The 23822-nt window shown below is 36.3% G+C and overlaps 1 protein-coding gene across 1 annotated transcript in view; it reads left to right on the forward strand.

The window, feature by feature from the left end:
- Window positions 1-4986, forward strand: part of LOC114932585 (uncharacterized) — a 30467-nt gene extending 25481 nt beyond the window's left edge. Inside the window, exon 2 of the mRNA XM_029304860.2 lies at window positions 1532-4986. Within this exon, the coding sequence (XP_029160693.1) occupies window positions 1539-2732 (1194 nt within the window). The 5' untranslated portion in view covers window positions 1532-1538 and the 3' untranslated portion in view covers window positions 2733-4986. The remainder of the gene's footprint in view (window positions 1-1531) is intronic.
- The last annotated feature ends 18836 nt before the right edge of the window (window positions 4987-23822 follow it).

The raw sequence follows: 23822 nt of genomic DNA on the forward strand, positions 1-23822 counted from the left end.
AGATCCGACGACGGTCGCGCCGGGAGTATTTCGTGGGATAGCCGACAAAATCCCATCCAATTCCAGCCGTCATTCCAAGTCCAAACATAACGCCATTCCACGGAGCAAACATTTCTACTTTTCAACGTGCAAATCTTTCACGATACCTCCGGGAAAGCTTGCTCTTCTACTGTGCTGACCATTTCGCGTCTCATTCAGTTCTGTCATTCATTCCCTGCTCTCATATTGCATATGCTTAATGGGTGCTCACATATACAGCTGTCACTTGCATTCAAATATCTATACCTTATTAAATATTCATTTTGGCAGTAAGATGCGTTTCATCGAAAGATACACTTCATTGAGTATTTGAAAATATAATATTAACAATATAAATGTGTACTGTATTAGGAATAACAAATGTGTCATATAGTTTCGTAAAAAGTTAATTGTATCGTCTTTTATTTAGACTATAATTTTTTTAATCACGAGAGAAACTTAAATAAATGATAAAACTACCGAATAACACAAAACTCTTATGTGTTATTCAAAAATTATGCATCCAATTTCGATTAAAATAATTAGAGACAATGTTTACGAGTAGAAAATGGCGTGGAAAATATTGGAATCGTTTCGAGAATAGTAAATCGTCGCATTTTCTTGTTAAAAGCCGACGTTTACTTCTATTCCTTGTTTTATACCCGGCGTTCTTCTCTTTCTGTGAATGCGAGGTCCAATTGAGTGGATATAATAGCGGTACCACATGTTTCACTCGGATTTACTGACATGTGGGTTTCGATGTGTGCTAAAACACTAACGTGGGGGCTGCGAAGGGAGAATTGCCAGTACTAGCGGCCCTCGAAGTCATCAAATTGATCGCCATGATTTGGATATTCCCCCTTTGAACGATTAGTAAAGCCCAGCGCATATTGAATGTGCTGTCAACGAATAATGAACGATTTAACATCTTTATCTCTGAATAGCTTTTTATTATATATTTTTAAATTTCATGTATAATTTACTTTCTCATATTACTTTAAATTAAAAAATTAAATTTTGAAGTAACAAATTAAATGTACCCATATTTAGACTAATAATTAGAAAGTATTTATATGTATATATGGATATATTTATACTATGTTTTTCAGTAAAATTCTCTTGTAAATATTTTTTGTTATTTTGATTAATTGAGAAAATGAAATACGTGAAAGAGAGAGAAATAATACATACACATATGTACATAATCAAATTTATTTATTATTGTAGCACATTCATACGAGTAAGTAAAAAATATTTTCATTAATTTAATTAACATTATATTTTAATTATGACAAATTAAATCACGTAACATACAAAAATGTAGCATTTCTAAACAAAGAATACTTTTCTCGGGCAAAATACTCACGGGGCGTTAAAATCCCGACAGAAATCAGTAGGCGGTGTTAAGCGTAGGGAGTGTTCTTCCCAACCCCTCTACGCGATTTACCCTCGACCATGAAAATCCCGACGCCCCGGGAAATACCGTCTCTGACAGTCAGTATTTTCATTGCAGGCCTACCATGCAACCATTCGCGACGGGCAGCACAATGGCGACCGAGACACCGACGAGCCTGCCGCCCGAGAGGGTGACCTCCCCAACGCCCTGTCGCAATCTCACCTTCTCTATCGCGAAGATTATGGAGCCGGACAAGCGACTGACCGAGCAAAACGCTAATCAGATAGCAACGCCTACGGTACCAGCGACGACAGCAACGACAATTTTGCAACAACCACCGAGCATCTCTTCTCCGTCGTACTCGGCGCATCTGAAGTCAGCGTTCGAGAAGTACGTCCCGACACTGAGGCACCAGGATCTGCTGCAGCATTACCCTGTATTATCCAAATACTATCCGCTGTACTATCCTAGTCCCTTATTGAGGGCCTTCCCGGGTCCACCCGCTTCGACCCCCTCGGTCACCCAGAGCTCGCCACCTCCGACGACCATTCAGGAGGCATCCTCGAGGCTCAGTCTCGCCAACATGTCGCCGGAGAATCAGCGGAAGAAGAGTCCGGCGCCGCGCGGCGAGCTCGGCACCGTGAATAAACAGAAGACCTTCACCTGTCCGGAGTGCGGCAAGGTGTTCAACGCGCATTACAATCTTACGCGACACATGCCGGTACACACGGGCGCCCGGCCGTTCGTTTGCAAGATCTGCGGCAAGGGTTTCCGGCAAGCGAGCACCCTCTGCCGACACAAGATCATCCACACCGCCGAGAAGCCGCACAAGTGCGTGACCTGCGGCAAGGCGTTCAATCGTAGCTCGACCCTGAACACCCACACGCGAATACACGCCAATTTTAAGCCGTTCGTCTGCGAGTTCTGCGGCAAAGGATTCCACCAGAAGGGCAACTACAAGAATCACAAGTTGACGCACAGCGGCGAGAAAGCGTACAAGTGCAACATCTGTAACAAGGCGTTCCATCAGATCTACAATCTCACTTTCCACATGCACACGCACAACGATAAGAAACCATTTTCCTGCAAGATCTGCGGCAAGGGCTTCTGCAGGAACTTCGACCTGAAGAAGCACATGCGGAAGCTGCACGACGCAGGCTCGCCGGTTCTCAGCGGATTGGACGCCTCGGGCCAGAGTCATAACCAGCAGTCGGGCTACTCGTCGGTGTACCATGGTCCGGAACACTCGATTGTCAATCCGTTTATACTTGCCCCGCCTGGATCTACGAGTTACCATTCTCTTAGTAAGATGTTGTGACAGAGCGAAAACATGCATTATCCTAGGAAGACACAGTATCCGCTCATTCTCGGCTCACCTTGCTACTCGGCTGACATGGGCCAATTAGCGCAAACCTCGAAATAAAGGGCAGAGAGGAAAAACGCCAAAGAATTTGCGTCCGATATCTCTTGCTTGGACAAAATATATCCCGCTTTTGTCATAACGATGAATCGGAAAATACATTCACGATATATATTTAACTGAGAAAAAATGTATACAACATTTTGAAAACGTGATCGAGAGCCGATAAAATCTCTCTTGTAAGTGCAACACAAGTTTTAATATATAACAAGAAATAAGTAATATTGATGGTTTGTTCGATAAAATCTCGACAGTTGGTTGTTCATCTGCATGATTAAAAAATTGAGATTAAAGTTAAATTGAAAAGCGAAATATAACGAATGATTCAAATAAAATTATCACTCGATTTTCTTACCTTTATATGTATATCGAGATAACGGTATTTCCGGTAGTTCTCTATTTTTATAACGTAACTCTGACACGTTAATTAAATTTTTATCAAATTTATTCTTTCAAATTTATATATAAAAATATTGTAACACACACACAAAATTGATTTTTCCACATTTTTATAATATCTCACCGTTAAAAATTCTTGACTAAATTTACGTTACATTTTATTAGCGTCCATAGAATATACTGTATATAGAGATATAATTGTCAAACTTCCAACTGGATTGTACCCGTTATAACAGTCTGGGCAATATGTAATTTTGCGGGATATTTACCAGACGACGTATTGGATAGTGCAAATAATTCGTAGCGCGAACGAAATCAATCGCATAATTCCATAAACCAACAGAACGCAGTTGCCCTATTAGTCCCTTCGTCAATTGGAAAGGGTTTTAATGATCGATTTTGGGCATCGATGACTGCATCAATGGACTCCTGCGGGCTTATTACATTTTATATGTAAATATTTGTAAATATATATATGTGCAAAGCAAATACATTAACGCGTAAACGATGGACGAGAGATATTAGTAAAGTAATTTGTAATTAGGGCTGTCTCAACACAGAGACTGACGGAGAGAGTTATGGTGAAATCGTCCAAAAGAGTTATCAAAAATTCGTCCAGATCTCATGCAGTGTTTATCCGAGTTCCATTATTAATTGCTCTGTTGCGTGACAGAAACAAAAGTTTAGACTAAATATGCGTTTGTCTGACGAGGATTTTGAAAATCAAAATTTGCATTTATTGTAAAAACTAAATCGATATTCTTTTATATATCTATTTATTTTCAATGTAATATTTATTCATGTTTCAAAATCAATATTTCCATGTTTTCTCTGTATAATCATAGATCATTGTAACATAAAAATAATATGAAATAATTCAATCTCCTTAAAAAGTACTACCGACAGAGTAACTTGGATAAATCAACAAATTCATATTTCAAAACCTCCAAAACAAACTGCGCATTTTCTCGTCATTGTTATTTTTATTAAGAAATTGTATATTTAAAATAAAAATTTTATTTTATTGGGATATAATTGATGTATAATAATCGAACACGAAAATTAAAGGAGATTCTTTTGTATCGCGAAATAGATAAAAGAATCTAGAATTACGTATGAGCATACGGAGCGATTTTACACATTGATCGCATATCTATCTACTTTTTAGGCAAATGTATAAATCGGTGTGATAGTAGCTTTAAGCGAATATAGATAGCAAATAAAATGTTGGTCACTATTATTATTATTATTATTGTAATTATTAGAGCTAAATCATGATCATTGTGGCTAATGTGACTACGATCATTAAGAGCTTTGCAATAGAATCAAGAATGTTTATAAAAAAATTATTATTATTATATATAATATCGTATATCCATCTATGCATTTTTATTTACGTCTCGTAAAAAACTGAAAAAAGGCAAACTAAATGCTATTTTCTCTGTTTATGCAATAAAATAATTATTCTGAACCACCGCGTTATACGAAACAAAATTGATTATACAACGAGGATAGTTTGTTCTATTGTGTGTTGAAAATTTGTTTTAACGAAGCGGGTCGTAACGGACTTTTGTCTGTGCATGCATTGTGCGAGCTAGATAAGCGGCAGGTAATCGCGGTGAATTAATCAAGCGTAATTAAAAACGAAAAGTTATATATGTAGATAATCGGTAGAGTAGATGAAAATGCATATGTATGTGTCCCTGTTGTAAATATGAATCAATCCGATGCAATAAATTCATCGATACCAGTGGATCATCATTTATTTTTCTCAACTTAATTTAAGTATTTTTTAATATGCGTCATTAGTCCGATTTAATAGTTTTCTTTGATGCAAATAGCGAAGACATAATTTCAAAAAATTACAATTCAATAATATAATTAGATATATTTTTCTTACCCTCAATATAATTTTTATCAAGATGTTTTTTGTTAATTTTGCATGCAATATTAAATACTGATGTTGTAATTAATCATTTTTAAAATATCTATTAATATTATACTTTCTGCGAATTTTTTAAATATATAATATAAAAAATATGTTAAGCGCGCGTCTCCAATAGTAGATATTTATTATTAAATATGTCGATATTAATTAAGACCATCCAGTCTTCCAGCTAATTTAAATTCGAGAATTACGGTATTCAATAATTTCGAATGAGAGTGATGTCAATGAAATTTCGTTAATTGAACTTGCAGTTAATTATTTCGATACACATATCCGTTACGTGTAAAAAGTGGAAATATCATGAGCCTCATATACTTAATCGCGTATCCATTACATGGAAAAGAAGTTTTATCCCCGACGCGTAATATACATAACAAGAGCGTACATGTGCTAATCTCTCAGGCATATCATCCGAGCGATCCCTAATCTAACTGCAGCCGAGCGCGCAAGAGCTACCCCTTAAGTACATTATTCACCTTGATATCCCATCTTCTAACAAGCGCGAAAGAGAAGGCTCGACGAGTCGGCCGATCGACAGAGAATGTTAAAAGAAGAGAAATAAAGCGAATGCATCACCATTAGAGGCGATGCGATCCGTTCATGAGAGATAGAAGAGAAAAGAGAGCGAGAGAGAAACAGAGACTGCGCGATTTCGAATGGGATAGAAACGAAAGTATAGCATCCAAGAGGAAGATAGTAGCTGCGTGAAAGAGTCGGAGGCCGATCAGGGGTAGCTGGTTAAGGGGGTTGCAGAGGGATAGAGGAAGAGAGAGAGAGAGAGAGTAACGTGCTTTCGTCCTGATGTTTGCGCGAGATATCGCGCCGGTCCTCTGATGTATCTGCAGAATCTATCCTTCATCCATCCATTAAATCCGAGCTCATCCGAACCATCGGGGCCACCCTGTCTCTTATCAGGCACTGCTCGCTCGCTATGGGATCGACGGGCTCTCTATAGGGCGTCGTTCGGGTTACGTGTCAATGAGGAATGTGGCGATGTTTGCGATGTAACACGGATGCCCGCCATTGAAATGTACTTTCGTGGTCGATACGCGACGCATCATATCTCAGTAATGCATCTAGACTTGATGGTATGATATTGGATACGCCGTACTCTGATTCTGAAGAATCGTGTCATCAAAGAACTAGCTTGCAAAGATATTTGATGTTGAAATATTGCAAAAAGAGGTAAATACAGTTTTTTCTCTCTTTCCCTATTTTTTAATTAAATTTTCATTCATTATCGTATTCTTGTATATTAGTATTATATACTAAGAATTTTTATAATACATTTTGTATTTATTTCTAATTTTATCACGGTACTGAATTCACAGAGCAAGTGATAAATACCATTTTCATCGACACAACGGCAGGAAGTCTCGGTTATCCTCGAGAGAAGTATAAAAGAGTCCCGGTGTAGCGCAGCGGGATTTGTATACAAACAAGTATTTAGTGGCATTTAATAGGAATTATCCGCACTGCAGAGGCACAATTACCACGGGATTATTAACACCTGGAACCGATGTCGTGCTGCTTCTTGAGTTGCCGGCTTCTTGCTTCTATTACGAGCTCCCTGAACCACGAATATATTTTCCCTGTCGAAGGATAGATTGCAAAGTAACCGCGTCGGTCGTCTTTTAAGTTCGCTCGCTCTACCACGATTCCGGTTTTGGAATTTTGCTCTACGAAGGAAGGAACCGCCCTGCCAAAATTGGTGTACCGTGAAATCGCTAAAAATCATCGTTCACGACGTTTAAGGAGCACCCAAGCTAGGGATTCTACGCTGTCTAAGAGAATATTATTTAGAAAGCAAATAAAGCATATTAAAGTTTCATGGAAAACTTTGTTATTTGTCGGACATTAATAATATTTTTATTAATCATTTGTAAAATATTTTAATATAAATCTTAATTTAAAAAATATTAAAACCTTTTCATTTTTTAATTAAAAATCTGACAAAGAACATGTATAATATTAACTGGAAGCAAGATAAAAAAAAATGATGCAGAGTAATGAATAATCATTGATGAAATCGATTATCTTTTCTGTTGCGTTTATTAAAATTTAATTTTTAACATAATCATTATTACCAAATATATCGCAAAAATAAATTTAAATATCATAGTATATGTCAATCTCGAGATATTGTACAGTGTTCTCTTGTAGGGGACTAAAAAGTCCGCGTACGGTGCATCGCAGAGCATTGAAATAAATTCAATGATTGCCATGATTTCTGTAAATCCGCCATAGATCTCCTCTCAATAAATCTGATCTCGAGTGGAGCGCGCCCGAAATGTATATCGAACGAATTTTTGCGCGTATCAGCGCAGTCGTGCGAACATTTGCGTGAATCCCGCAGTGGAGCGAACGATCCTCGGTGATCCGTGATACAATGACAATACGGAGGCCGCCATAATGCCGGCATCCGCATCGACACGCCGCCGTTGGCTCTATGGAGGGATGAAGAGAGTAATGAAGAGGTGTCGAACCGTATCCCGTAAACCCCCATCGCCGAACCAAGCGAACCAAGGGTCTCGCTTCGCATAATAACTTACAGTCCGCTCATCAGTTACGGGTTTTAACCAATTATAAGGATATTAACGGGGGTGGCACGAATCAGCCCCCGGAGGCCGTCGCATTTATACGAGCGATTCGATATCACGCCAGGGGGATTTATAGAGCGCCTCCTGCTGCGATCATTTTGCGTGTCGCCGTGTGTTTGTTTCGATGATCGCTCGTATCAATGCGCCGTTGTTCAACGAGAAGCGAGAGTTTCAATGAATTAATTTCATGATTGTTTCAATCTTTCGCGTATCATGTTTTTGTGCGAGCACGTGACAACACAACGGGATACCCCAGATTAAACGTTATAGTTAAATATCTCCGAAATTAGACATGCAAGGGGAAAATGATGATTTCGATTGTGGCTATCATTCTTTTGTAAGTAAAAATTTATTTTTGGAATCTTTACAATTATTCAGTTTAGAAAGATCTATATTTTTTTTAAAATAAATTAAAACATATTTTTCTGATGTATCCAGCACACGTTTCTCTCTTTTTTATCTTCTACCTTATTATTTTGATATTTTTGATTTCTGTTTCATTCATTTTCCGAGTTGAAGTATTTATTGTACTTAAAGTTACATAATCATTGTAGGTATTTTCAACAAACAATTTTAATGTAAAGAGCTTTAATACAAGCGTATACGTGCGTGCCTGCCGTAATTTCGTAATAATTGTGTCTCTATCGACTTTTCTAGCTGTAGTATCGCGCACGATCGACACCTAATTACGTAGTATCAGGTGTCACTGGGGCATCGCCTAGCCTAATCCCGCCTCTCTCGATTATTATACCTCGGCCGAGCGTTTATCCACGGTTCGACGCCTCGGTGAAACGCGACGGGGACGACGAGTCACTCGATTCAGCCCGAATCATTCGACTAAGCGGGAGGAATATAAAGAGGGCGGTCGAGCATTCAATCGCGTATCCGTTTCACGTAGACATACCATTTTCTTTTGTTACCCCCCGTGAGAAGAGAGCCTGAACCCTTCTCGCGCGTTTCTCGTAATAAGCGCACCGCGTGCCTATCTTATTGCGTCGGGCATAAAGCTGGAAAAAAATTTTGCTAAATAATAGAAGCCGTACTCGAATCCGTTTGTGGCAGTCGAATAATTTCCACAGCGATCCGTTTGCAAATATCACACCGATTATTTTTCACTATTAATTCAGGGTGTCTAACGGTCAGGGAAATCGGGCGTTGTCAGGGAATTTTATGGAATTGTCAGGGGAAAAAAGTCGGGAAATTTTACTATTTATCTGGATTTTTTCACATTATTCTGCATTTGTCCCGATAATTTGAAATTTGTTATTAAATAAATATAAACTTTTCCTCGACTCCCAACACGCTAATTTTCTGTGTTGTAAAAAATCGATTCGCGTATTCGTTAATTTATATTTTCATCGTCGTGTTATTTTATTTCAATGTGTTTGATAGAGACAAAACTAAAAAATTTGATATAATATAAATAAAAAGGTGATTATTTAAATAGTTTATAGTGACATGTTTGTTTCAATTATCGTACGTAATACAGATTGATTTAAATTTTTGTTTTAGGTTCCGTACCTTTTCATTGTTGACAAAATATCTCAATAAGAATTTCATGATTTAACATTAAATTGATTTATCATATAGATATATGTAAATTATATATTTGGAAAAAATAATACTAAAATGTCAAGAAAAAAATCAATTTCTTGGAAAATCTGAAAAAATCAGGAAATTGTTTTCATTGAGTCTGTTGGGCACCCTGTAATTAAAAGTGATGTACTTGAAGAAATATCTCAATAATGTTGTAGTTGTGAATTTATCGAAGAAATTTAAAAATATGAAAATAACAATAAATCACAGACACGGGATAAAAAAGAATAAATATACGTTTAATAGTTCAGTTAAGATAGAAGAAACCATTCAGCAATCTTTTGATACAGAGCGGAATTTTGAAGGAGAACGACGGTATAACGACATACTTACGAGAGAAGACGTAGATTCCCATAATCACATAGTTTATTGTGTTGCAGGGGATGTTGCGGACGGCAAATTGAACGACGGTGGAAGTTCAAAGTTTGTCGCGGCGAGAATCGCGAGGAAAAGTGGTCGAGCGCGAATCCCCGCATGCGGATCTAACAAGGGGGTGGTTGGCGGCGACGCGATGTATTATAATGATGTCCCTCTTGGGAACACGACGACATTTCTCATCCCTATATGCGAATCTCTCGGTACTTACGCGCACGGTACGCCATCGATTCGCTCGACCTCTTGGCTCTCGATATAAAAATCGCACGCCCCAACGAGCCACCTTCCTCATTATCGCCCAGGCTCTTACAAAAGTCGAATAGGGACGCGAACTCTCGCTGTGTACAAGATCTCTCAATGTGTGTGTTGTATTCTATCATCTTCTTGCTCCGTTATCTTATTGTTCGATGACGTTACATATTGCATGACGTTTTCCATTACATTCTATCGTATTTTGTTATATTGTCGTTCAAAATAGTTACATGTTTGCGTATTGAAAATAATACCTTGCACTTTACATCGAATGAATATAAAATAAAATATATGTGTCAATTTTAATAGTATACGCAGTGAGAGACATATTATGTATCGATATATTTATATATGATAATAGTATTATTTATAGTATATTATTATTTAAGCGGATGTATTATATAACTCTAAAAACACAAAAAATGTTTTTTAAGTTAAATGATAATGAACAAAAATTATAAAATTGAAAATCAGTTAATCAAATATCTTTTACATCCTGTAAGTAAACTCTAGAAACATACATATAATAATTGATGTGGTGACGTAAAAAGAGAATAATCATTTTTATTCTATTTTAACACAACTTTTCAAAATTTTGTTCAATATATAGTTTCTTGCAAAAAAACATTTTAAATAAAAATATACATACCACATGAAAATAACCGGGATTCGAGATTTGGGTCAGGGACTAGTGAAAAAAAAGAACGCACGCATGAAGTCACGCGCGTGTCCTCGAAAGGGCGTAGACGCCGTCACGACCTGTCAGAGGGAGAGGGTTGCTGGAGGTGCCCGAGACGCATTTTCGAATCTGTTTAATCTTGGTACGCGGCGCGTAAGTGAAAGCTATCTCCGTGAATACGAAATCAAACAAAGCGACAAACAAACGCCTTTTCTGCCGCCACTCCGTCATCTCGGAGCAGAGGAGCCAAAGTTGACCGGGCTGGCGTGAGATTGCGTTTCCCTCGTTGGCGCTCCTTAGCACTTTGATGTGTGCGACTCGACACCAAATGCACGTCACACTCGGAGTGTTTATGAGGCAAATCTTTTACCCCTTTCGCCTTCTAAAGCCCGGCTCGCTTCGCTTCCTCGTCTCTTCCTTCTCTCTTCAATTACACGCCCCGTATACTGACACTTTTTCGCGCTCGCGTGTGTTTTCTTTGACACTCCACTTTTTCGATCACTGTGAATGCGCGCGCCTCCATCCCTTTTTTATTCTACTTTCGTAAGATAATTAACTGGCTACCTCTCTTTGCGCGTCGACCAACCACCAACCACTGACGCGACTAAGGTCGTCGAACTGGAAATAGCGTGTTAAGTGACATTGGGAAAGGCGATGCAATTGGCGGATCCAAAAACGCAAAGGGAGAAGTAATTAATAATTATCCTCGTCCATATATAGAATATAATTGCAAAAAAAATCTATTCCATTTTCGGAATAAAATAAATATAATATTTACAATAACTTTTTGTAGAGGAGTCGAATATATAATATTGTATATGAGCACACGAGATTAAATGAGAGTATATAAATATTTTAAAGCACAATATACTGATGATATTTTTACAAAATTTGATTAAGAGAATTATAACTTATTTAATTTTCGCTTTTTATAATGTTTAAGAATATAATGAGTAAATGATTTGAAAATGTTTTTCTAAAAAATATTTGAAACAATAATACCATACTATCATTTATGTGATATTTGATATTAATTTATATATTGACACATAACTACCAATTATAATTTATTATAGTTTCCTATCGCATATATGTATGCACACTTTTTTCATAAATACAAGAAAATATTTTTAACATTTGGATATCAAAAAAATATTTTATGCGACATATAATAATATAATAACAGATCAGTGAAAAGGGATTTAAAATTTTAAAGATCAGCATCGATAAAGATTGTACATCGGTATATCGTGTGCGAAACGTAGGTTACAGAGAACGATTAATCATTGGTTCTATTAAACTGGCTCTCCAGGCAATATATATTGTACATTCATTTATTGTTTATTCGAGTGCGAATGTGTACGGGTCATGTTCACGGGACGAATTTTATTAGATCACATTGACAAGCGTTACATCATCCATACGATGCGATATCCGTCTGTTGAGTATTCGGCGAACGAACGTGTATCGTCTAGAAGCGGCTTTAGTGCGAAAAGCGGCTTGGTGCAACAGATTATGTCGAAACTGCGAGCGAGATTGCGCGTGGATACGTTGAAGCGTATTAAAAACTCACCCGCGTCGCGGTTCTCCGTTAACTCGCGAAATATACAATATAATACCTACGTTCCTGCGAATTTTCCGAATTGCGAATGAGATGCGTGGGGGTGAATCTCTGTTTGGCGAACAATTTTTTATCTCCAACAATTCCACGGATTACAGGTAACTTTGTTCCCCGCGATTCGATTTATATGCATTTCGGCACGGAAATTGCGTACTTACGCGCCCTGGTCCTTTCATCGCTCGCGCGTGTTTTTTTTTTCTCCCGCGCCGATGCGATGACGAGAGAAGGAAACGACGGGGGGATGAATGGCGAACGAATGTGTTTCGGAAACTTGTTTCGACAGTGGCGATAATAAGGGCCCATTGAGCCCCGGTATGAGCGCTATTGTGTATCCGCTCTTCCGCTCCGCGATCCTGTCTGAACATCCCTGAAGATCCTCAATGGAGCGAGTGAAAACTCGTGAAACGGACGAGCGTGCGAGTGGACGCGCTTTCTTTAGAGACCGTCCTTTTAAACGTGCGAGTCGCCGCGCCTTGTGATTCGCCTTTATCCCATTCTCATCCTCGTTCATGTATGTGCTAACGTCGCGTAATGATTACTGTTACGACGCTCGATATTTGTTAGAAATGTGTGCAAGGTTGAGGTATACGAGACGAGCTGATTGCATCCCAGCAAACACAGTATATAAATGTTACATGTAACGTATGTTAGTTGTAATTTCCCACTCATAGATGTAACATTTTTAATATATTACATGTATTACATTGTAGTTATATTGTCATTATATCCCAAGATAGCACTGACTTATCAATACATCAATGTGCTATTTGGTATATAATTACAATATAACTACAATGTAATATATGTTAAAATGTTACATCTATGAGTGGGAAATTACAACTAACATGGATGTTACATGTAACGTATATTACCTGTTATATTCCGTATTATTATAGCAATGTAACAATTATATATCGGTGTTTGCTGAGATGTTTCATATATTTTCAAATTAGTTTGATCTCTTCATATCTCAATTTTGTCTTACTGCAATTTTCTCCCGGATGAAGATTTATATATAGTAGAAGAATTTAATATATACATGCAAATATTCTGTAAGTTCTTCATTACTTAATTACATTACTTTTTCAGCTTATTCTCAATAATTATATTTAATATCGTTATGCAATTATAGGTGCATGTATATACCATAAGAACAGCAGGAAACTACTGCGACTGAGCAGTCGAGCCTAAGATCATCCCGTTCAACCCTATCCTGTAATCCATCTTAGTAAAGGGATACCTCGGAACGGGAGCTCATTTTTTGAATACACTTTCGCTTTTCCCGATCGCAAGGTTTACCATCAATTAGAGCAAGCGGGTATTGACCGGTAGCCCAGATTCCAAGGTATCAATGCTGAAGTCCCATTGTAGGAGAAGTCTACGTTCGGTATGTACAAGCATGATGGAATCGAGGCGATCGGTAATCCGTGTGTCGATTTTGATGGTAAAGGAAGCCGACAGCAGCCTCGGCGAAGACTTTAACATCAAGCCGAGATTAAAGGACCCGCGCCAGTAACAACATGGATCGGCATGAAACGACAATGGAGGCGGTAGCCAATGACCAATAAATTGAACCACGGCTCATTTCACTAATTCCCGTAATAATCTAATAGATTAACGATTATCTGTTTAGTACGGCTCGTTTACGTCCGTTCGGTGCCCCCCGAGGGAAGGTTCATTCAAAAATTATGAATGAACTTTTAGGGACTTCTTCTCGGAACGGAGAGAGAAACGCCTCGTGTGAAAAGACCAGTTCTACGAGAATTTCTGCGTTTTGTGCGTTTAAGATGAGAACCGGAAATATGTATGGAAATTAATTCGTAAGTAAGAAAATATATATTTCTTGTTATTATAATTTTTGGGTCTGTAAATATTAGAATTTTACTAGATTTATAGTATTGTGTAAACACTATTAATACTAATATCAATATTATCAATTGCAATAAATTAAATATGAGAAATATACTTTAATGTATGATAAAAAAAATCTATATAAAAAAAAATTTATATCAATAATATACTTATAACATAACATAACACAATTTTAGCGAAGTTTCTTTATTTTCTTGACATAGTCGTTAATCTTTATCAGTGATTATATGTCAAATGTGTGATTAAAATTGAAAAATAAAAACGTAGATATTTGAGAATCGCCAGACAGAATTTAAAAAAGTAAAACTCTTCTCTCGACCGTACTGGCAAATATTATTTTGTGAAAATAAAAATAAAATTATAATTTTAAGATGTTAAGAACGAATATAATATCGGTTTGACAACACGTCAAGACTCTTAGACGAGTTATGAGAGACTCATCACTCGTCTAAGAGTCTTGACGTGTTGTCAAACCGACACTATATTCGTTCTTGACATTATAAAACTATAATTTTATTTTTATTTATTGAAAATTTCTATTTAGTAGACTTTGGCAATGGAAATTCGATAGTAGTTTGAGTAAAAGTGAACGAAGCGTGGATCTTTTTATTACGTTGACTAGTAGCGGCATTAAATTTGGGGTGCAATTTAATTTAATGGGGGCAAACGGAGGTGGTTGAAGGGGGATCAAGAAGATTGAAGGGGGTGAAACGAGCAAAGACCACTGATCGGTATTTAGTGGCTCCTGCGTGTGACATGTACGAGCTAACAACCGTTCCATCGCATTTTGAATGAGCCGGGAATATGAAAAAAAAATTTTTTAAACACTGTACGTCAATCAGTATGTAGACGACTACTTACAACTCTTTCGAATAGCACAATAACACCGAGCGGAATCATTAGCGTAATATGTATAATTAAATTTTTTCCCCACATATCACATACAATATTTGAGAAAAAGTTATAGTTTCCTTTATAAATAAGACTAAGAATATAATTATATAAGAAGTATGTTACATATATGTGAGACTAATTTAATATTATGCATCTAAAATATATAAACTACATGAAATAATGATATTAATCTATTAATAGATTTTATACATACAAACAAATTGTCTAAAAATGAAACATTCAAGTTAGATTTGATCATTTAATTAAATATTACAGAAATGTCAAACACTATACAATAGCCGTGTTCCAGTCCCAGTCCTAGCGGTAGCAATCCAACTCTCCGATCAAAAAAAACGCGAGACAAAGGTGCGTCTCGCGTAGAATCGCGCGTCAATCGTTGATGCACGAGGCGGAAAATAAAGACAAGTGCAAGTGCGCCGCACGGTGGTATACGGAGCGTCGTGAACGGCCGTATACGCCTGGGGTACGCTGCGTGCGACAAAGGGAGATTTTCGCGGGGAGTGGAATGGACACACGGACAGGAATGCGTTCCTGAATTGCCGGGAGACGCACCGCCGCGTGTGCGTGCGCGCGACGTGGGTGGAGAGGTTAACACGTGCGCGCGAGGGATTTCTGTGTCGCCGTGAAACGCTTAGCGAGATTGCAGTCGACAATACGACAATACAACGTGCGTGACACGCCCGGCGCGGTTTTCGCAGAAAGGGGGATGCAGCGACGACGAAGGGGTGGATTTCGAGCAGACACTGAAATCTCGCCAATTCTAGAGGGGTGGCTCGCCACACCCCAGCTTTCATCCCATGCGGACTCGACTCTATCGCGGTCCGCGATTCTCACCCTTGTTTACCGCGGCGACACACAACCCTCTCGCTCCCACCCTTTCTTTCGCCAAGAACGAACGAACGATATTCCTTCGTATAATGGAAACCCGCCGGATCATCGACTAATCTGTACGATCAGCTAATTTGTGTAAACGGATTTTATATCGGCGGTCTGATGAATCCGTGTTCGGTGTTCAAGCGTTATATTCTTGCCGTATTTATCAAAGTAAGTAAAATGATGTATCTCTTTGATTAAAATATCAAATTGCGTTACGTTGTTGAATAAAGTAAACGGTATTTGATAAATTTTGGATACTAATGTGCAATATATTGTATCTATATAATGAAATCGTCGTTTTAATGTTTGATCTGTACTGCAAGTGCTTGAAAATTTAATGTTTAAGATAGATTTTAATTTTATTATTTTTTGTATAATAATTAGTACAATTTTGTTGTAACATTTTTGTAAAACGTTAAGATTGTTTGAAATAATTATTATTAATTATAAATGTGCATCTATTTTAAAAAAAAACTTTACATTCTGCATATACATGTACCTAGAATATTCACGTAATTTGTTTGCAGATGTAATCTATCTTTTAACTTTTTACGAGATTCAAAATAAATATTTTCCATTCTTTAAAAACAGTATTAAATTTACATCAAATGAATAAAATTATTCACACATTATTAATTCTTTCAATATTCAAGCTGTCAAATTACACGATTTTGTTCAATGATAAATTAACGAGTGGTCGGCCGGTACTTTTTTAAGAATGGATAATATAGATTAATTTACACACACACACACACATATATATACATGTGTAATGTAAATTAATTAAAGTCGACATATGGAGAAGAAGGGAGTTGTGTAAATAATTTTTTATAATATATTTTCACAGGAAGATTATTATGGACCGACCATCACAATTACATATGCACACACAAATACACACACACGCGCACACATACGTCTATATGTATGTATGAAAAGATATAAAACGAGCCGAGCATAATACAAGACCCGATCTCGAAGCAAAGTGGCAAGCTGCTAGTACAAAAAACTGCTCCAATGTATATCAATTGGTATTCGCGGGACCATCCTCGCCCCTTGGCGTTGTATTTTCGCTCCGTGTGTACCCACCCATATGTATCTAGCTTATAAAATAGCGCACAATGCTGGCATTATAATGCCCAGGAAAGTGCACAAGTGCACGGGCTCTTGAGTTTGTAGCGAAGATTTCGTATCTGTATCTCTTTGTGCGCATCCGCGAGGGCTCAAATGGCTAGTCAATGGCAAAAGGGACCGCACGATTTGTCACGTTATATATGTTTGCAGTGCGCTACATGCATCACATAATGCAGCGGAGATGATATTGTTGCAGAAAAACAGACGATTTCTCTTGCGAAACTAATAATAAGTCATAAATACCGAATACTTTTGCTTCCGGAAAAATTTGGTTTTAAAGACTCGCTTATATTATTCTTGGGGTTTTCTTATACTCGATCTCATTTAATCGTACATTGTCTTTTATAAATAATGTCTTTTGTAAACTAATCTGTCTAAATAATATCGTGAACGCGAACAAAAGGTTTTTTTCGATACTATCTTTTCTCTTATCGATTATTCTTTATACGCGATATAGTAATTTGAGGGAATACAGACGTGACGCGCGGACGAAATTATGGCTTGGTTATATTTTTCATAGGATGGACGACGTTTTTGATGGAGAAGCATGACCCACTTCTTCGCTATTACAAATCAATATTACGTCGTCTCGAGGGCGCCTGGCTATACGTCAAAGCGAGATCAAACTTTTTCAATCTCGATTAATTCCGCCGCTGCGGTATTGCCGTGACAGGGGCGATTGTCCGTTGTTAAAGAGTGCGGAAAACTGCGGTTGAGTGACACGAGCGCTTGAAATTTAAAAAAAGAGCCCTATGAAAATAAATAGAACGGGGGTGCGCACGGTGACAGGCAGCGGCGCTTCATAAATGCCGCGCCGCGAGGTAATTTCTCTTTGTCACGCTCGGCTCGATAACGCGAGATGACTCTCAAAAACGCAATTCGAAAAATCGCATTGCCATTATAATAAACTTCGATATGTCATATCCTATATCCAGCGTAAACCGGAGTTTCCTAACAAACGTGAATTTGAAACATTTTACCGGTACGGCCATACTGAATAAACAGAATTATATAAAATATTTTACAAAAATTATTTATTCCAGTTGATCGGAAAGTATTTCAGAATACCATTATTTATTCAATATCGTTGTCATTATTTCTTAATATAATAATAAACTATGTGTTTTTATATTACAAAAAATTGTCTAATGACATAAGATAGTAGTGGATTAATGGTGAGTACAATATAAAATAAAAAAAACAGAATTATACAAAATATTTTACAAAAATTATTTATTCCAGTTGATCGGAAAGTATTTCAGAATACCATTATTTATTCAATATCGTTGTCATTATTTCTTAATATAATAATAAACTATGTGTTTTTATATTACAAAAAATTGTCTAATGACATAAGATAGTAGTGGATTAATGGTGAGTACAATATAAAATAAAAAAAAAAAACAGAATTATACCAAATATTTTACAAAAATTATTTATTTCAGTTGATCGGAAAGTATTTCAGAATACCATTATTTATTCAATATCGTTGTCATTATTTCTTAATATAATAATAAACTATGTGTTTTTATATTACAAAAAATTGTCTAATGACATAAGATAGTAGTGGATTAATGGTGAGTACAATATAAAATAAAAAAAAAAAAAAAACACTGTATGGGATATGACAATGATGTAACATACTTTTAACGTGTATATTTTTCCTCGAAATTTTAATCTAAAAGAAACCGGCTGCAATCCAGCAGCTCCACGCCAATGGGACGTGGAACGTCCTATAAATGGTTAAGCTGGGCTTAGTCGGTGCTCCAGCAGCATACACAGGGGTAAAGGTTACAGACTGTCGATTCTGTGCGGTTCCCGGATACGTGTAATACACGCACGATACACGTGTATCCGTGCGGAAACGGCGAAAGCGGCTCGCCGAAATCTCGACGAAGAGAAGTCCGGCCTTGCGTTCCCTGTTGGAGTGTAATGCCCGCAGGAGCACCGAGGGGGAAGCGAATCCTTACGGCAGCGGGATTCTCTCAATGACGATGACAAGGGCCGACAGCCTTTCCAAACACACAGTTGTAAACGTCTGCTCTCGTTTCATGCCAGACGTGAACCGCGTCGCCCTAAGGGCTTTACTATCATATTGACAGCACGACTACCGTTCGCGCTACCGAGTTAATACGGCGGTAACTCCTGGTTATTACAACGCGAAAGAAACGCACGTCTATCCGTGTATCGGATAGACTTGCGTGAGAAGCTTGCGATTTCAGGCGGTTTTGTGTCAGCTTAATATGCTTTGGCTGGCATGACAATATCCTTTTTTTCGCACGTGATTAAAACAATAAGATCGAAGAACAGGACATAGTTTTAATTTTTTTAAACAATGAGTTGTATAGATATGTAACGTTTATGTTTTTTAGTTTTTGTTATTAAAATATTTTTGATCAAGCTATTTTAATAGTTTATTGTTAGTGAGATAATACTGGTTACATGAAATACGAGAATAAAAAAACTTTTGCTTTGTTTTTACATTTAACAATAACATAACTATAATTTTTTAAGTTATGCACACGTACAATTTTATGTGCAAATGATTTTCTTCGAAAAGATTGCTTATATTTTTTTGCGATAATCTATAAAATTATTTTGTTACGATATATATATATATATATTTTTTTTTCGTTTTAATTAATTGAATTATTATATTACTTTGGAATACGAGGAGATAAATTTTCCATTCATATTTTATAATGTGTGGATGAAAGTGAATAATGTTTCAATTTGTGTTTTATTGTTTTACTAATTGTAAAGATTTTCACAAAAGTAAAATCTGTAATATAGCAAATCTTTTAATCAGCTACATTATATAGCCGATTAAAACAGAGATTAATAGAACTGAAGTATAAGAAAAGCTTATACTTTTGTTGTAAGAATAGTAGATAAAGTTTAAATTTTGTTAAATTCTTTACATTTTATTTTATGTATTATATTTAGAGATTTCAATAATATATGTATGTATTTGAAGTCTTAAAATTCAGATTCTAATTTGTGTGTTAGTATATCTTCCAATCTCTCGTTTTCAATACTCCTCTTTGCGGTACAGTTCTTTTTCCCTCCGAATTATGTGTTATATATGTTCAGCTAATTCTTTTCACTACCTTCTCTTCTAATCTGTTTGAACTAGTTCAGTGGTTCGAATCACTAATACTTTTGCTTGTCCTAGTTTGCTTTCGCCCAACCCTTTGAGGTTCCATTTGTGGTTCCAAAAGAAGCAACTTCGAAATGACAACAACAACAACAACAACATCAACACAAGAAGATTTGATTGACCACTATGAGGCTTACGGTAAGCTATGTAGCTATGGAAGCTTATCTTCCTAATGCTGGTAATACTTTGGCTTTAATCGGTATTAAAAGCAAATATACTTACATTCTATTATTCGATTTCGTTTCTATGTCGCCGATCGCAGTATTAATGCATGAAAAAGACCCCGTCTATGCTTCAAAAGATCGGATTATTAGAAAACGCACACATGTGTACTTTGAAATTGTTTTGTTGTTTTATAATTTTTCATAAAATCTGTTCATTTGCTGTGGCCAATTATAGACCGATTTTCACGATTTCTATATCCCTTTTTTAAAAAAGGCAAGTTATTAGCTGATTTCTGTCAAAAATATTAATCGATAAAAAAGTATAATAACATATTTACAAAACATATTGTTATTTTAATTTTTATTGCTATCATTTTTAAATTTAATTAGCCAATTTGCGCTTTAATCAGATTTCTATCTGATTTCTGTCAAAAAATATTAATCGATCTTTTTATTTAAACAAACTCTTATTATTTTTTTTAAATATTATTTTTTTAATATAAAATCGAAAAATAGCGTGATCGTGTTGATTTAGTGTGTTAAAAAAAATTGTGCGGTATTTTTGAAAATAAAATATTGTGTAACATAAAAATTTATATAGTGGCCAAAACATTTTGAGTTTTGCGGTTACCTTTAATGCAGACATATGCCAATGTTTGCTTTCAGGCATGCATGTTTTACGCCCGTCTGGTTACTTTGCTCAGTTGGACCCTTCTTTTTATTTATGGTAGATGACCACAGATTGACGACCCTCCTCGTGCGAACGAAATTGTGTGTATGATGAAACGAACAGTTATTTGTGTATATCATTTTAAACATAAATTATTCACCGTAATTAAATTTTCCATGATATATATGATCATTTTTTTCTCGTTTCAGTTTTTTATAGATTTTAGCGCGCGTGAAATTTTAAGCATCATTGATATATTTTTATATTTGTATATTGTTAGAATGTGTATTGACCATTCTATGGATTTTATAAAGTTGCAAAAATGTTTTCAGAATTTAAATGTCCATTCAGTAGCAGCTAAACGAGTAAGTCTATATTTATTTTAATTTCTAATTGATAGCACTTATACAGTCATATGATTAGTATGCGAAACTTCTGGTATGTTCTATTGTCTTGAAGTGGTACATGAAGTGCATATAAGATATGTGAGAACATAGTTTAGCGATAGTTCATCAGACAGCCAAGAGATACGTGAATGAATTGGTGAGTTCAGTTGAATTACGTTGAGAGTCAAATTTTCTTGTTAGCGACAGCGGCGATTCGCTCGCGAACGCAATAGTTTAAAATTTTTACTTTTATAGTTTTGAATATTTGTTTTACATATTTCTTATATTACATATCTTATACATGCTAACTAATACATAATATATTAGATTTATTAGATAAATTTTCTTAGAAAAATTCCTTACTGATTATTTTCAAATTACCTGTTTAATTAGTAACTTCCAGCTTGCATAAAATGCTTGTGAAATATTTTATGCTAGCAAGGTATACAATTACATTTTTATAGCAAAGGATTATATATATTATTGTAAATTTAATTAATTTACCATACAAGAATTTATAATAAGAAAATATTTTACATAAAATTGCGAATAATATGAATAAAATTACCATGTGATCAAGAGTTGTTCGCATACATCGCTAGATTTCAATAAGAGAAGGTGTGAATAGACTGTTCCTGATAATGAGGAATCTACTGGCTAAGCAACCAAGTATCCACTAGCTCATCTATCTAACCAACCCGCGGTTCGTTCCCCCATACCAATCCGTATCTACTCATTCGCACCCCCTTTCGACACCATCAGTACCGTTAACCATCTCGCACGCCTCCGGCTTCGTCACGTCCCAGCTTCCCTTTTAACCTCTGTCACCCCGCTGCATTCGCTTGTTGAAAGTAAAGAAACAAGTAGTAAAAAGATTAAGATATTTCCGCAAAGAATTACAAATCAAATATTTTTCTGTTGAAGCGCAGATATTAACTGGAGCTATCAATATCTTTGTTATTAGTTAATCTTAATTATGAATAATATTTAGCTTTAAAAATTTGGGAAACTGTGCAAATTATGCTTATGCCAAATAAGATCATTTATAGACAATTGCAATTACAATAATTGAGAAATAAATTGTAGAATGAATTAAGACAATTTTAAAATTATCAAAAAGCTAAAGAATAAAGATGCTATATTTCAGATTGACAGATGCGATATATTTGTAAACTATTTTTTGCATAATTTACGTGTAATTATGTAAGAAAAAATGTTAAAAAATTTCAAAAACAGCTAACAAATTATAATAAAATATTATATAAATTTTACTCCACATTATCAATCCTTTAACGTTTATGACATATTCCCTACGTTTCTCGGTAACGATACGGCAAAGAAACAAATACGCAACACGCCGGCGTATCGTTGCTTTCGCACCTAGATTTCGAGTGGTCGATACGTTTCAGTTAACTCCGGAAGCTCGACAAATAGTTGCGAAGGAAACTGTCGGAGAACTGAAGAGTACGAAAAGCCAGGAGGGAAGAGGAAAGATGGGTGAAGCCGAAGGGGATGAAATTGACGAGGCGACGAGCTATACGGATAGAGGATAGAGGAACGAGTACTCGCGAGCGCGGAAACGCGCAAAGGAATCCCTTTGGTAGAAAGAGCGTAGACGGGATCGCGCAGTTGAAAGGATTCTGCGGATTAAGACGCGATAACGAGCTCCGTTCACTCTCGAAAAGCCGTCCTTAAGAGGATCACGGCACGATGCCGCGTCGATTCCGCAGTGATTGGCTGATTATCCGCCAAAGTAATACGCCGGTTTATTGTTTCCCCCGGTCTGACACTTCAGCCCTCGGAGATAAGAGAGATCCTCTCCACTCGGTTGACACCGCGGCGGTGAGAGGGATGAAAGTCGCGGCGCGAAGTATTAAACGCGCCAACAATTAGACCTGTCGGTGGTGAAATGAGGTAGTGGTACAAAGAAATCCTGTGTATTTTTACAATATTATATACTTCCCGAAAGCGCCGCAGATACGGATCAATCGCCGTCTTTTGTCATTAAGTATATCTTGAATTTAGAAATACGATTCGAGATTATTTCTGATTTTTTAAATACTAATCTAGAAATAAATTATTAAAAATTTATGTTATAAATCTTTTCACAAATATATTTCTAGTATAGAACTTATGTAGCTCTTATTGCCTTTTTATTTGTAGATTAAAATTTTCTAAAGAGTTTTTACAAATTATATTATTTTTTTAATACTCTTACACTGATAAAGTATCGTTGAATAAATGTTTACATATGACTTGCAATTAAGAAATATATTACGAAATATTTTGCAGAGTCATTTATGATTATCGCGTGCAAAAATAAGAAATTGACAAATTTATT

This window comes from Nylanderia fulva, unplaced genomic scaffold (assembly GCF_048542155.1).
Source record: "Nylanderia fulva isolate GAGA-0341 unplaced genomic scaffold, ASM4854215v1 Scaffold13, whole genome shotgun sequence".
Taxonomy (NCBI): domain Eukaryota; kingdom Metazoa; phylum Arthropoda; class Insecta; order Hymenoptera; family Formicidae; genus Nylanderia; species Nylanderia fulva.